At 39.6% G+C, this 16784-nt stretch overlaps 1 protein-coding gene across 15 annotated transcripts in view; it reads right to left on the bottom strand.

Annotated features, from left to right (window-relative positions):
* The window catches only part of tjp1b (tight junction protein 1b), a 65555-nt gene that overhangs the window by 14556 nt on the left and 34215 nt on the right, over positions 1 to 16784 (bottom strand). For 8 of the 15 annotated variants that reach the window (XM_053236923.1, XM_053236922.1, XM_053236930.1 and 5 more), the window contains 8 exons: positions 7299 to 7355; positions 6015 to 6139; positions 3276 to 3378; positions 2743 to 3067; positions 2427 to 2533; positions 1074 to 1242; positions 789 to 933; positions 594 to 629 (listed from right to left, as the gene is read on the bottom strand). In XM_053236923.1, coding sequence (XP_053092898.1) covers positions 594 to 629; positions 789 to 933; positions 1074 to 1242; positions 2427 to 2533; positions 2743 to 3067; positions 3276 to 3378; positions 6015 to 6139; positions 7299 to 7355 — 1067 coding nt within the window. The remainder of the gene's footprint in view (positions 1 to 593; positions 630 to 788; positions 934 to 1073; positions 1243 to 2426; positions 2534 to 2742; positions 3068 to 3275; positions 3379 to 6014; positions 6140 to 7298; positions 7356 to 16784) is intronic. The other 7 variants (XM_053236927.1, XM_053236935.1, XM_053236934.1 and 4 more) reach the window with 3 other exon arrangements.

The following is a 16784-nucleotide window of genomic DNA, read 5'->3' on the forward strand; positions in this document are numbered from 1 at the left end:
TTTATCTAGGCAGGTTTCTGAAGCTGTTTTTTTCCTTCCTGGGAAATTATTTATTATTATTATTATTATTATTATTATTATTATTATCATCATCATCATCATTATCCACATGACCAGTCAGCTAAGCTGGGAAAATATCCTTCCTTGAGTATAAGGGGAGAGAGGGCAAAAAGGAGAGAGACGGAGAGAGGGGAAGGAAAGAGGATAGAGACTGCCACAACACTTTAAAACAGACACTTCCTCCTCTGATAACAAGCTGGTAAAATAGAACCAGGCTAAAAAAGCAAACATGAAAGAGCATGTGAAGAAAGAAATTCTTAACTAAAACTTCCCAAGGCTGACCTATATGGCAACTTTTCATTTAGGACCATATACAGATAAACCAAACTCAGTGATTAACCTCTTTACTAGAAATGTACAATGAACAGAAATGGCTCATCAACTAGGAGCTAGGTTAGTTTATTCAGTACACACTACTACGCAATAGCATCAGTGCTCCAAACAATGAAGGGAAAAAAAAAAGCTAAATTAGTTGGTAGAGCTTGAGTTACATGTCTATTGGGATGCTTTCAAACCACACTCCATTCACTTACACTGGCCGAATTCTGTGCACCACGAATCGTGTGGCTCTGATTCAAAATATTAATAAATTAAAAATGCATATGAAAAAACAAAAAATGGATAAACTTGAACAACTTTATTAAAAAAAAACTGAACCTCCTGCAGTATGAAACAGCAGCAGGAAAGCTGGAAAATGAAGGGAAGAAAGAGAGAAAGACAGAACAGACCTGCCATTGCTGATTTGTGGAGGGGAATGTCTGGAATGGTCTGAGGGCTCAGAGCGCCGGTCTGGGGAGCGAGAGCGACTGCTCTTCTTCTTGTCATGGGATCGGTTCGAGTGATCAGATGCTACTGAGTGGATATCTGAAATATCTGTCACCAAAGACCACAATCCATTAGCTTTCACAGAAAAAGCATCACATACTAATACAGTGAATACTCTTTAGCTAAAACTAAGAATAATGAGAACTAAAAATGATGCATACATTATGCTTAGAAACAGCAATACTAACCATCTCTATCAGAAGCATTGGCTGAGGGGATGCTGTCATCCAGATCAGGGATGTTGAGCAACGTGGCTCTCTCGTCTCTCTGCACGACCATCTTCAACTTGCCCTTCGACCTTTCAATCAACTTCTTAGCATCTATCAGGGAGAGGTTCTCAGTCACTGTGCCATTTATCTAAGAGGAGAAGTTACAAAATAGTTAGGAGACTTTTTACACTGCACAAACTCCTATTAAGCAGGTGGCACACATTTATAGTTATAATCAATGATTTGGATGAAGTTGGTAAGAGCTAGTTATTTTTGAAACTTAAAATGCAAACATACACAAGCAGCATGCATTCTAGCACTGGTTAAAATTCAATTTTATGTGATGATATAGAGTGGTAATGATTGTTTATAATTATCTAGAGGTCAGAAGAGATATTTGCACATTATATCTACTAAAGCAGTGCAAGAAAGCACAGAAATGAAGGCGCCATTCCCTGTGTAACTGACATACCTATGCAACATTTGTTTGCAAAGTGGCTGTGGCATGCAGCACACACTGTGTCATTTCTGGTGCTTAATACCCAACTACTGACAACCACATAAAAAAACCTCCTTCCTGATGACCCACATCATTTGGGCGTTTCTCTGTTTTACAGAGCCTAGAGTTTTCCCTCTGAGCAGACATTTAACTGGAGCTGCCAGAATGTGAGAACTTCAAATATTATACAACATGTTCTGAACTAAGAATAAACAATCCCACATTTCTTAAGTTTCTTAAAAGTTAATAACCAAAAGTCCTTGCTTGTATACAATCATGTAGCTTGTGTACAATCATGTAGTCCTCCATACAATTAAAAAACAAACAAACAAAAAAAAACTTGGAATACCAGTGCAGACCAAGGTCGCTTTCTTACTTAACACCAATAACAACTCTGTTATAAATTTTTCAAAGAAATTGCTCTGGCCCATTTTAAGAACAACCAACTGTATGCATTTCCGAATCCTCTCTGATTTTTGTCCACACACAAAATGTTCTAATCTTCTAAAAACACACTCCTAACACAGTCATGTGTGATGTTCTAAAATGTGGGCTCAAGTCTACTGTGCTTTGTTTTTGTATACCATTGTATACTTTACATTTCATACATTTTTCCTTTCATTTGTAACTTTCACAAGACACCCTTCAAATATTGAGGCAAAACAAGTTGGCACACAGGATATGATAGTTTTCTTAATGTTTATTTTAAGCAAAACCATCATAATGTATCCTTAATGTCAGAAGACCTAATGAAAATTAACACATCTCATGCTCTATCATTGTCTAATCGTATTTTACCACACTGCTCATTTCTAGCCGTCATGCTCTCTCACCTTCAGCACCACATCACCTTCCTGGATGTTGCCATCCCTGGCAGCCAGGCTCTCGGGAGAGATATCCTTCACAAAGATGTGGCTGGCCAGGCGAAGGCCATATTCTGCTTATGAGAGTGAAAAGCAGGAACACATATGCGCGCCATGTTAGTATATTTATTTAGTAACATTGATTTGTTCATTTGTTCATCTGCCAATTCCTTTTTGTTAAGTCTCTAATAACACACATCATTCTTTATGAAGGCAAAACCAATACATTTTAGTTCAACTACAAATAAAGAGGAGCTGATGGCCAGTCTGACATAGTGGAGCTAACCTTCATTCTTGCGAGACTTGACAAGTGTGACCTTGGCTGGACGGGAAGCCAGGTTGGAAGAGACAGAGTGGCGCTCTGAGCGTGGAGACAGACTCCTGTCTCTGGAGGCGCTTCGCTCTCTGTCCCGCTCCCTTCTTGTGCCCTGTCGCTCTCCTCTAGCACTGCGTCGGCCAGTGGCCCCGCCCCCACCATACCCACTCCGCCCACTACGTACTTCATAGATCTCGTCTTCATAGCTGTCATCATCTTCGTCATGCTCAGACATTGTTTCTCGTTCTCCGTGACGCCCTGTTGGGACCTGAACCTTCCTCTTTCGTCTGATAGTCTGAGAGAGAAAGAGAGGAACAATGCTCAGTCACTAACTGAAATCTGATTTCAATGTTCAAACAAATTTTGAACTTTTTTGTGTTATTTTTAGCTTGCTCCAAAACTACTTCCTCTTGATGTTTTCCATATTATGCATTTATGCACAAGTTCACAAACTGAAGCACAGCTGTACAGAAAAACAAACCTTGCACACACTAAAAACTTACTATTTTTGCATTCTTTCCACTTTTCCGCAGCTGCTGCACAGCATACGCGTGCTCCACATTATCCATGGAGACGGAGTTAACCATCACAACTCTGTCATTCTCCCTGTGAGGACATTAGAGAGCATTATCAATATTTCTGCTTAGTTAAATAACAGGCAACATTGCCTAATGCCAGCCATGCACTATGTGACAGGAAATTTTATCCCTGATTTGCCCACTTTCATATTTTCGAAATCTCAAGTGAACTTCCAGGTTGGGAGCGTGAACAGAACTGATTACAGGTGCGATGTACTGGTGTGAAAGGGAAAACAAATCAATTCTAAGCATTCTCATTTTGCTCCAGACTTTAAAATATTATTGATTTTTTACACTGAAAACTTATACAGGTTTAGTGTGAGATGGTGATGTAGCTAAAATGACTGATATAGAGCAAGCAACAAAAAAAAAAAAAAAAGCCTAAGAAACACATAAGCACTGTATGTCCTTGTGAAATTGTGAGGATTAAACCCACTTTTTCCTCCCCCAACCACATATGCATTCACACATAACCGGCACAAAAAGGTGCAGCAAGATGAAGTATATCTAGTCGAGAGGACATGATACCATTTTTCGATACCAATACTGAAACCTTGAGGATTCTGCCAACAGCAAAACCAATCTGATATTGCTAACCTTTAAAACGATTGCTTTTTAATTGAAGCACTTACCATGGCTATCTAAAACTTTTATACTCAAACTGCTCAAAAAACAGACACAATTTGATATTTAGATGTAAGGGTGGTCAAACAGTAAATTCTTTAACTTGCCCACCAGACCAGTTATGGTGCCCAGAAACCTAACTACCTAGGCTAAAAATGTTAACTCATGTAATGGAATAACATTTGGTGAGCTAGTCAGCTAGTTAAAAGAATTAATTCAGAATAATGGAAACAAACATGTATATGAATTCCTGGCAAGTGGAAAACTTTATGCAGTCATGGTCTATATCCTCTTCCTAGGAAGTTTCTGATGTAGCACATCATGTCTGTGCCCTCAACACCTTGTTGGCCAACATTTCAGCCATGAGGCATGTTCTGTCTTCACATTGCACATAAAAGATATCATTTTAGTCTGGCTAGTGCCTAAATTTTCCCTTGATATGTCTAGCTATTAAGTGACTGCATATTGTGCTAGCGGGAGATTCACGGTCAGCTCCAGAATTATCGGCACCCTTGGTGTAGATGGGTTTAAAGATGTTAAGGAAAAAGTCTCTGTGGTCAGTTAGATTAATCTTGCACTGAAAATATGAGAGAAAATTAAACTTTTAACTGAAGTAAATTTACTATAAAAAAATAAAACATCCTTATCAAAAATACTTACTTTTTTTTTTTATTTCTCACTGTATGGTAGAGGATCTGTGGTGTTTTTCTGACTGGAATGAGTAGCACTCACTATAGTTATAGTGCTGAGGTGCGTCAGACCAGTACATTACATTGTAACATATATATCAAGAAAAAAAAACTTTTGTTTTGTAAAAGTCAATAGGAAGTGTTTTCTTTTCCTCTGGTTGCTGCATCAGAGAAACAGTTGGATATGAAAAAAAGATTGACAGCCGGGAAGTATAATCAGTTTGTACAGGATGCCCAGGCTAGCAATTTGTGAGATGGTAACTTGGGTGGCGTCTGTTATTATTACATGACCTACTTCAAGTTGCTTTATGTTACACTGTGCTACAAGCAAGTTTGTGATATTTCAGGCAAGATTCGGTACAGTATTGGATCGGATTAATTCTTTTTCCTCCTCTGATATCTGATCTAGTATTTACCGGATATAGGATTGCCACCATCTCTGAGGTCTAGCGGTCATATAATAATGGGATTTCTTAGCTGTTTATTTGCCTATAGTTACTGCGTGTGATACACCATTTTTGCCTAATCATTTTATGCGGCCAGAAAGAGGAGTTGAGCAAAGATAAATTTAATTTTACTTTTAACTTCAAGCTTTTCACTTTATCCCAAAGGTAGCTGATCAGCCAAAACATGTTTAGTACCTGAAGTTTGCTTCTTTAGTTTTTTCAACTGAAACTACAAACCTAATGTAGCTAACAAGTAAGAACAGCTGTTTTTGCTGCCACTTAAGCAGTGTGCAAACTGAAAGCATAAATCATTACATGCCTGTCTTAAAACAGTCATCAAGCAATCTCAAACAGACCCGTCTGCATGTAGGCAAGTAGGTGGAGTACAAATGGTACTACATTAGCAAGAATTGTTTTTTGAGGCAAGTGTTTTAGTTGAATTGAGAGATAATGTACACTATCAGGCAAAAGCCTGGACACATGCTCATAAAAGGGATTTGCTTCATTAGAATAATAATGCAGACATTAACACTAGTTAGTGTTAATAACTGGTGTTTTAACACTAGTTGTTAACTAATGCAGTGAAAAGACAAATCGAAACTACTAACAGTGCTCCTGATGACATTTCACACACTCTCTGCATCTGTTTCCTGAAAGACCTCCAGTCAGGAGGCTTCTCTTAAAAATAACCTGAGCACTATTTATGCTCAAGCTATTCAAGCTAACTTCGATGCATACTTTGGCCTTAGAAACAAATTTTAATTAAGGTTTATGGTTGAAATGTGTTCAAGACAAGGAAAAATTTCAGTATAAGCTAGCGTGTCCAAACTTTTGACTGGTAGTGCATGTTTACAAACGAAGAAGGTATATGCCAGAAAACAGGAAGTGGTGGTGCAGATTCTTACTGCAGCAGGCCCTCTGCTGGCCCTCCCTTTAGCACATCAGAGATGACGATGGACGTCTCTCCACTCTGGAAGTGGGGGTTGTCCCTCCCACCTGAGATGGCGATTCCAAACCCAAACCCTGGAGCCTGCAGAGAGGAAACCAAATGGTTACAAGTAGAAAGGAAAACAAGCTGGATAGAAACAAACTTTCTTTAAAGCTATGCAATTAATTTTTCTGTACTTACAATGGGTGCACTTTTAATCATATTTTTAGCATTACCACAGTGTCAGTTTCCACAATGAACACATAACGGAGAATTAAAAAAGAATTAGGAAATAACAGTGCCAGTCAAACTTGCTATGCAAACACAGAGACAAATCTCATGCTGTAGACTAGTTTGTGTGAGCAGAGGAGTTCTTTAGGGTTAGACTATAGAGCGAGCGGTCATGGACATGACACACAAGTGAACCGCCAAACTAAATATTGTTAGCTATTAGTCAAAAAAAAAGAAAAACAAAAAAAGATACATACTTTGAGGTCAAATGGTGGAAAAACAAACTGTGAGAATGGCAAGTGAGGGGGAAAAAGTGTGTAAATTTTTGTGTAAAATCTGTGAGGCAATAGTGGCCCCAGTGCATTTAAATAAGTCACACTGTGCTTGTAAATCTATTTTTACCATTGTTCAACTAATATGTAAAGAGCAAAATGTACTTTTTCGCCCGTAACATTTGGTTCTGTTCTTCCACGAGATTTTTACCCTGGGTGAATCTAACCAAATTGTGTGTACTACACCATTATACCTTATTATACCTGTTACACCTTAGGTAGAGCACATAAGTAATGAATAGTATGTCAGTTGGGATCCTCTTTGAAAACTGTTGATGAGGATGTCATCTTGTTGTTGAATTTTTTATTTTGCACTTTGCACAACAGTTATTTTGTTATTTCCTTTAAGAAGAGAAAAACGAAATGAATGAATGAATGATAAAGGGATAAGAGATAAAAAATAGGAGGCAATAAAGATAAAAAAAAAGGCAGTGAAGGTCATAGAATAATAGAGATACAGAGAGGCCTTATGATGCAAGAGGGGACTGAAACAAAAGGAAAATATTGCTGCGAGTTGCAAAGTGCAGAAACCTTACTTTTACTCAGTGCAAGTTCTCCCAATTAGAGACATTAATGCTGCTTTATAATTGCCTTGACCAATTTATTAAACAAGCCAAATTATAGTATAATGGGACACAAGAGCTTTTGGACCTTTCAAAACATAATCGAGTAAAAAACAGAAAAGCATGAATACCCACCCTGTGCAGAGTTACTGTGTGCTGTTCCCATATTACCGTCTCCTCCATTGCTGCACTCTGTATTAGGAAAAGAGAGGACAAGCAAAGCATAAGTTGTATAAATAATCCAAATTAACATCCTGCACACCCAGAGGGGATTACACTCCTTAAAATACAGCCGAATCTCAGTAGTAGCGCAACATCAGAATGTTTCTAAACTAGTGTTTGTGTTTTCCTTGGGCTCCGATTAGCTGGTGCATGACTGCATGATTTCCCCAAGAGCCTAAGTGACCTTGATGTGCTGCACAGTGATGGGAAGGAAGAATAATGTGGCAAAAAACCCTCAGATATACTGTCTATGCAATGAGTAGAAATCAAAAGGCAAAGCCTTTTTTTTTTTTTTTTTTAAACTAAATTTACATGAGGTATGTGAGTACTGATTTATTCATTTATTTTTGCACCCTTTCTGGAAGGCCCACAACAACAGTGCCATTATATTATAGGTCATTAGGTTCAAGCAACTGTAATGGGTTAAAAACAATTTCACTGTTATGGTTTAGAAAACACAACAGACTTGAGATGCTCTGCAAGGGGCAATACTCCATTAACTCTGTCAAAACCACCAAGTCAGAAAAGATGAGCTGGTGTCATTTTTGCCAGGCCTGAAGGCTGCACCTGGCAGGATATCCACATATAATTTGGTGCTTAATGTCCTTCTTTCTCTCTCTCTCTCTCTCTCTCTCTCACACACACACACACACACACACACACACACACAGTTCATGAACAGTCGTCCCTCATCATCTCATTTTCACATGTTTCAAAGGGTTTTTCCCAAGTACACTCAAGGTGACAACGAAACCTACATTTGCAAGACGTCATTTAGCCCAAGCAAACAAGCAAACCACATACTCTCACCAAATGCAAATAATTACCATATACATGCAAATCAGAATGAGTGTACATGCAATAACCTTGCAATCTTCAGTTTGCTGTAAATTCACATGGATGAGTTGATAATCAAAGAGGAAGTCTTTAGTAAACACTTCCTTAATGTCTTCCTTTGGCATTGTTTAAACAAGCTAGAAATCTAAGGGGGAAGCTGGCGACTGCCGAGTGCAGCATACCTCAGGACAATGGGATAGCTGTGGCTGAAATAAACAAAGTGAAAGTATGCAGGTCTGTTAGAGAGCTTTAACTAAGAACCTTGTGTGACAAGAGCTCATGCATCTTTCTGACAGATGAGGTTTCAGACCTTCATTTTATCAGTGGGGATGGGAGGATTCAGTGGGCAGTTCTGCCAGGCAGACATTCCACACTGCAGTCCATTCCTCTGCTGCCTCTAACCCAAACACAATCACTTAGCCAGTCTCTTTCTGCCATCTCTGCAACACAGTGCCAATAAACCCCTGGCAGGAGAACAGGAGAAGACTGCACAGCTTTACTGCAATTTAACAGCCTTCAGAGGATGTGGGTGATGAAGTAAGATGGATAAAAGTAAACTGGCCTTACAAGGCTAAACACAAATTTCTTTCCTTACACTTGTGGTGAATACTGTATTGCATGCAGCTGTACTTTGCTACTGGACAGTGAGGGTGAAGGCTAACACAAGCTTTGTCTGAGAATGTTGAGGTCAACCACACTGCATCTTTAAGTGACAGCTACCCTATTCTGTATACAAAAAGAGCTAACAGACTCCCACGCCTGGCGAGTGCCACTCTAAGTGTCAGGGGAGAGAGGAATGCCAACCTTCCCACCTCCAGAGTTGGGCCAAGTATGCTCATTAGACTCCCGGCTATGGATGGCTGTGACACAATCATGATCCAAACCTCCCCAACATAATGTTCTGAGTCACTTGGAGCCCTTATTCTTATACTAAGTTTTATTCTACTTGCTCCCTATAAAAAAAAAGTGTCTGAGAAAGCATCTCTCCTAAATTATCCACTGTACTCTCTGTCGACTGCCGTCTCCTATGAGGTGAGTGCGCTGGCCAAATGAGCTCATTCTGGGGAACATTAAAGCATAATGAAGCATAAGAAATGGATTATTAATTAGAAACAACTCAGCTCTAATTCCTAATTCAGCAACAGGTGAAAAAGTGTGGGAAGCTAGAAGTGTGGGAAATGTACTAAATGAGGAGACAACTACTGCAAACTCACCTCATCACCTGAATTCACTGATATCTCCATTTGAATAGGCTTGTTCATGCTATGACTATATCCTGTGATAAGGATTGAGTAACTATTTTTTGACTAGAGAAGTAGGTGTAATGGCCCAAATTCTTTTTTTGTGCGTTACACATTAAGTATATTCACAAGGGTGCTTTTCAAGTATGCTTACTGAGTGTTGAATTTGTTAAAAACAAGTTTGCTGAGTGTTGAAAACTGAAAGCCAAAAATTAAGTTCTGTTTTGAATGAAAACAAATTCAGAATATCATTTATTTTCATAACAAGCAGCTCTTAAGAAAAAAAAAAAGAAAGAAAAAGAAAAAAAACCCACTACATATGAACAGGGAAGTTTTGTCAAATGCATGTGTGATACGGATCAGACTGTGCTGGAAACAGATGATGTATCTTAAAGTATGGACTGCAGCATAGACAGGCTGCTCAATATCAAATCAATTAATTTTTTTTTATATAGTGCAGTTAACAATGGACCTTGTCACAAAGCAGCTATACAGAAATCCAGAGCCAGAGGCAATGGTGGCAAAGGAAAAACTCCCTGAGACAACATGAGGAAGAAACCTTGAGAGGAACTAGAGTCAAAAGGGAACCCATCCTCATCTGGGTGACAACAGATAGTGCAATTATAAATCATTTCTCTTCTATAATTGTATACTATAAAGGAAAGCAGTGTCAAGTGTGTTAAAAGGAACTTAGAGTTTTAAATTTAAGTTTCTTGTACCAAACTGAAGTTATCAACTGCTCGGTGATGGAGAATAGAGTGTAAACTGTTCTTAGCAATATCAGTCTTCTACAAAGCAGTGTAAGGGGCCAAAAGCATTTGTCAAGATTAAGGCCAATTCACACCGGAGAACGCTGCGACAGAGGTTCAAGAAACTGAAGCCCATGGGACACACTGCCATATTTTTACATAAAGTCTCTATTTTCTGCTTAAACTCCATATAAATCTATTGAAATCACATAATCACCAGTATACACTGTTAACTTTATTTAAAATCAGAATCCAAAATGATGTCATGAGTGTGCAATCTGTAGTTTCACAGCAAAATGTCTGCACTCATAGATAACCAGATAAAATATGAATAGGCTGTTTAATCACTGCCCCACAGTCTCATGCCACATTTTATTGGGCTATGTCATAACTAGCTGGCCCAACTTGGGCTGTCTGCTTCCCCCCATGTTTCATTGAAATAGTTGTACATTTTGGCATTAGTTCTCTTGGTAAAAATCAAGCTGCTTGTTGTGCCAGTAGCGCATGTGGAAGGCACGCGGTTTGGATTAAATGAACAATTGCAACATGTCGATCCCTCGCCATAGCTGTTAGGTATTAAACAGGATTCTGCACAAGTAGATGTGTTCTAGCTTTAGGCAATGGGATATTAATATGTTTTTATCTTTTATCTCACCTCCAGGCACATTTGAATTCTGGGATATACCCATGGCATGCCCCAACTTAATTCTAGGGACACCATCATCAGGCACAAGCCTTGTGCCCTTTAACAGAAATACTTCATGTAACACACAACAAATACCAGACTATACGGCAGAGTATCTCTTTCTGAACATGCAGAGTGTGAAATAACTGTCTCTATAAGCTTCAGTAAGAAAAGTGTGTGTCATAGCACCTACACTCACCAAGCACTTTATTAGGACCACTATACTAATACTGGGAAGTACCTCCCTTTGCTCTCAAACAGCCCCAGTTCCTCTTGGTATGGATTCCACAAGATGTTGGAGACATTCCTTTGAGATTCTGGTCCATGTTGACATGACTGCATCATGTAATTCCTGCAGATCTGTCAGGTGCACTTTTGAATCTTCCGTTCTACCACATCCCAAAGGTGTTCTATTGGATTCAGATCCGGTGACTGAGAAGGCCACTGAAAAACACTGAACTCTGTCATGTTCATGAAACCAGTTTGAGGTGACTTTTGCTTTGTGACATGGTGCACGATCATGGTGGAAGTAGCCATTAGAAGATGGGTAAATTGTGGCCACGAAGGGATGCACATGGTCAGCAACAATACTCAAATAGGCTGTGGCATTCAAGCGACAACTGATTAGTATGAACAGGCCAAAGTGTGCCAAGAAAACATTCCTCACACCATTACACCACCTTCATTTGGACTGTTGACACAAGGCAAACTGGGTCCATGGATTAATGCTGTTGGTGCCAATGCTGACACTACCAGCTGTGTGCCTCAGCAGAAATCCAGATTCATCAGTCCAGGCTACATTTTCCAGTCATCAGTTGTCCAGTTTTGGTGAGCCTGTGCCCACTGCAGCCTCAGCTTTCTGTTCTTGGCTGACAGAAGTGATACACAATGTGGTCTGCTGTTGTAGTCCATCTGCCTCAAGGTTCAACGTGTTGTGCTTTCTGAGATGCTTTTCTGCTCATCACAATTGTACAGAGTGGGTATCAGAGTTACTGCAGCCTTTCTGTCAGCTCAAACCAGTCTAGCCATTCTCCACTGACCTCTCTCATCAACAAGGTGTTTCTGTCCGCAGAACTGCCACTGGATGTTTTTTTCTTTATTGCACCATTCTGGGTAAACTCTAGGAGATTTGCAGTTACAGAAACACCCAAACGAGCCCGTCTGGCACCAACCATCATGCCACAGTCAAAATCACTGCGATCACATTTTTCCCTCCATTCTGATGGTTGATGTGAACATTATCTGAAACTGCTGGCCCATATCTGCATGATTTTATGCACTGCCACATGACTGGCTGATTAGATATTTGCATGAATGAGGTGTACAGGTGTTCCTAATAAAGTGCTTGGTGAATGTATGTGACTGTCTTTTCATTGTTGTACACACAGAGATACAAGAGACTTCTGAAACCACAAAGTAAAGTCAAAGTAAATTTATGCATAGATACCTTGCCACTTTGAAGGCCTTTCTCAGGAGATCATTAACATTCTAACCTCCCATCAGAAATCTCAGAACCAAGATCTGCATTAATGCAGAGCAATCAGTGGTGGTCCAGCAAAAAGCTAGTTGCCTAGCCTTATTTATTCCTGACTAGCTGAAACCTTAAAAAAAAAAAAAAAAAAAAGGTCTACTGCAAGGTCTAATATAAATCTTATTTCTCTTGGCATTCAATCTTCCATAGTTTCTTTCTGAACAACTGCAGCAATATACATACACACACCTTTATGGGCCTCTCTGAATGTGTTCTAGTAGACCAGCCTTTGTTTGTGCCATCAATATTGAGTTCTATCTGACCTCTGTGTCACCTCGTATTTATACCCAAGTGAAACAGGAAGCTGTGGATGACTGCTTAAGAGGCCCTCAGGTGAACACACACACACACACACACACACACACACACACACACACACACACACACACACAAAAATAATATAAAAATGTGAGTGATGTAATATACAAAATGCTTCAATCACATTCTATTTCTAATTTCTAGTGGTGCCAATAATTTTAACACATGATTTTGTTAAAAATATTTCAATAAGGTTTTTTTTTTATTTATTTATTTAATAAATTTACTTCCAATCCATGTTAGATTTCTCTCTCATCACCTTTACCAAATGCAGCTAACTGTACTTTAATACCAATACTGAAATTATGCTATATAGTGGTGGTAAATACTGATAAATAATAGGTAATTCATTATTTATAAATAATCACTGCTTTGCTTAGATTTAGTGATAAAGTCAAAACTTTAAATTTAAACTACACAAAATTGTTCCAAATAGTTCAGAGATCTCTTGACTGAGAACAGACATTAAAATTCTAAAACAGAGTGATTTCATTGATAATGAGAGGCCTGTTTGCTGATGCGTGACTGACTACATTCCCTGGACAGTTATATGGATCCATAGGGTTGTGGAATGTAAGAAATACAATTAAAATACACAGAGGCACTGCTCTTATGTAATAACAGTAACATTACACTAAACATGTTACATTATATACATATCATAATGTTGCACAAGCGTTCACAGAGTTCAGAAGCATGTTAAATTATTATTGATGATAGAAAATGGTAGTACTGCATCATTTCCTTTAATTTTGTTCAGTTTGTTTATCCTGTACAACAGGTATTCATTTAACTAGATGCACCCAGTTCATACCATTCAAGCAACAAAATGTAATTTAATGTGGAAAGCCCCATATCATTATGCTCAAGCCAAAACACACCCAAAAGGCCTGCTAACATAGCCTGAATAAGCATACTGGTCAACACATTATAAAGAAAATAACTGACAATAGAAGACACTCTCTTGCACTTTTGGCTTTTCACATTTCCAGAAAACCACAAGGCTTTAGTTGCACATTTAGTGAGGCCATTCGGTTTCCCCTGAAAACCTAAGCCAATCGAGATTTCCACAATGTAGGAAGGAGCCTGGCACAAGTGTCAGCTGACAGCTCTCTCCACTATGGGGGCTGCAGGCTGAGACTGAAGCACAGCCATTTGGGCCCACACACAGATGGATCAGACAGCTGAGTGCAGCTCTAACGAGAGGCCGGGGCCAAGCACTCCCTAAAAAAGGCAGCTGTCCAATTCAGCTCATCAATAAGAACAAAGTAGATGGGATGGGAGATAGAGTTATCACGTCAGCATATTACTAGTTGTACAATACCGCAATATATATACACTCCCTGGCCAATTAAATAGGAACACCTGTACACCTGCTCATTCATGCAATTATGCATTCAGCCAACCACGTGCAAGCAGTCAGAGGAGAATGGTCAGCCTGGTTCACTCTGACAAGAAAGCTATGGGAACTCAAATAAGCACTCTTTACAACAGTAGGGCCTTTCGCACCGCGGGAACCTTTTCATAGTACCTGAACTAATTGTGGAACTACCCACTTTTTGGCGTTTTTGCACCTCCGGAACTGGGTGCGATTTTAGTACCAGACTGCCTTTTTCGAGAACCAAATTAGCTCCTACTCCGGAGCATTGTCTAACCAGCACAACTGGTACTATCCGTGACGTAAGTAGACGTTGATTGGCCAAACACTTACGAAAACGCCCTCACCCGCCATGATTTAAAACGCTGTGTAAACATATTGTAGTGTCAACTTATTTTGCAAGTATGGAGAACAGCGATAGATGGACGCGAGACACAACAAAAACACAGCTCCGATCACAGCGCCCTCCATCCTCCGGTTGTTTACGTTGTTCTTCTTTGTTTCCGTTGTTGAACGCCGCACACAAATGATGTCGCTGTCGACCGGCTTACGTCACTTCCTAGTGCCCACTGTCGGTGCAAATGCAACCCTTTCAACGGTACTGGGAAATAGTTCGCGCAAAATCGCCCAGTACTTTAGTACTGTAAATTTAGTTCTGGAACTAAAGCGGTGCGAAAGGCCCTAATGGTGAGCAGAAAAGCATCTCAGAAGCTTGAGGTAGACAGGCTACAAGAGCAGAACACCACGCCGGCTTCCGCTCCTGGCAGCCAAGAACAGAAGCTACAGTGGGCACAGGCTCACAGAAACCAGGAAGATTGGAAAGATTGGAAAAAGACCAGGTGAAAAAAAATATTATCACTTCAAACTGTGTATTGTTTATAGCCATTAACTACTCACTAATGGTTTTATGTATCCATATTACACTAAGACATGTATCCATATTACAACAAGACAACACTGTTTGCACTAAATTAAAATTAGCAGTAAAGAGTCAGTGCTAAACACACATGGTCATGTTAACCATGAAGTGTCTGATAATCTAAACCATAATAGCTTTAGCAGAATACAGGCATGCTAATATTAATAAGATTAAACATAAACCATTATTTTAAAAAAAAAGGGTTATGCATATTAAAATATAAAGTGCCAATGAAATGGCTTGAGGGCTGTGATCTGATTCTGTACGGTGACATCTTATGAAACAGGAGGTCAGGAACAGGGAGCGCTGAAGGGTTGACTGACTTCCAGCCCGGCTAGTTCAGTTGGTAGAGCATGGGACTCTTGATCTCAGGATAGTGGACTTGAGCACAAACCCCAGCCACTGGGGGTGCACATGCCAGTGCACTCTCAGCGCCAGTCCCAAGCCCGGATAAATGGGGAGGGCTGTGTCAGGAAGGGCATCCAGCGTAAAAACCTGTTCCAAATCAATATGCGGACAACGGAAGGTGACCGCTGTGGCAACCCCTAACGGGAGCAGCCGAAAAAACAAGATTTCTTACTACCCATTTTCCCACCGTGACATGTTTAGTTATGTTCCGTATTCAAAAGTGGTTTCCAAGCACCGGGCCTAGAATTGGTACTGTCCCACAGCGCATTTTCCCCTCTCCCCTGCGGTAGGCCTAATGTGGTAGCAAGAGTATTAGACTTCCCATGGGGAAAGATTGCTGTTTAGGCAGCAAAAAACTATATCAACATACAAGCTTTCAAGACAACTTGCGCTCGCACACACACACACACTTATACAGGTGGCTGCAAATGCTTGTCCCTCACCATGTCCTACACACATTATCTGTATTCTAACTTTTTGTTGTAGCACACAGATCATCTTAGCCAGTGCGGTCTGCAAGGTTTCTGAAGAGGTCATATATGATCGAGATCTTTTCAACACAGAGAGATAGTTTAGAGAGAAGAATAAAGTGTAGAAAGGTGAACAACCCTAACTACACTAACGACCCATGGTTGCTGATAACTAGTTGTTACTGTTTGTTCATGGGGATGGGGCATATGTGATTATGAGGGCATTTGAAATTGACTATTTTTCATCATTTTCCAGGAAATTCACTGCTCCGTGATGCCTTTTTTAATTTCATGGACATTTTAATGTCAGCACATCCTTATAGCATATACGACCTGTACATGGTTGTAAAATTTTTTTTATTAAATGCTCTTTAGTTATCACAGTATATCTCCAGTCATTATAATAACAAATGCACATGGGTACGGATCTTGGCTGTCTGTCAAAAAGTGATCTCAAGGCATGACTCAGGGTGGTCAAAGATATACATTACCATCATTTTAGACAGCTTTTTTGTGTGTTTGTGAGTGAGAGTGTCTTTGTTATGCATGAGTCACTATAGTGAGATTCAGTAGTTAACATTCTGAGCTAATGATGGGAAGATTGTGAGTATAATCCCCTTAGCTATTAAGCCCTTAACTCTTAACTGCTCAACTGTATGTGTGGAATGTAACTCGTCTCAATCACAAGTCGCATTGGATAAAAGCACTTGGCAAATGAATAAATGTAAATGAGAGTAAAATCTTTGCAAAGCTGTTTAGTCATTACCAAGTTACAAAGGGCTGTGACAGGATATTATGTGTTGTTTAACATTATCCCTGTGTAATGAGAGACAGAAAGATAGAGTCAGTCTAAAAATAACTTC

The sequence above is a fragment of the Pangasianodon hypophthalmus genome, chromosome 9 (assembly GCF_027358585.1).
Source record: "Pangasianodon hypophthalmus isolate fPanHyp1 chromosome 9, fPanHyp1.pri, whole genome shotgun sequence".
NCBI lineage: Eukaryota > Metazoa > Chordata > Actinopteri > Siluriformes > Pangasiidae > Pangasianodon > Pangasianodon hypophthalmus.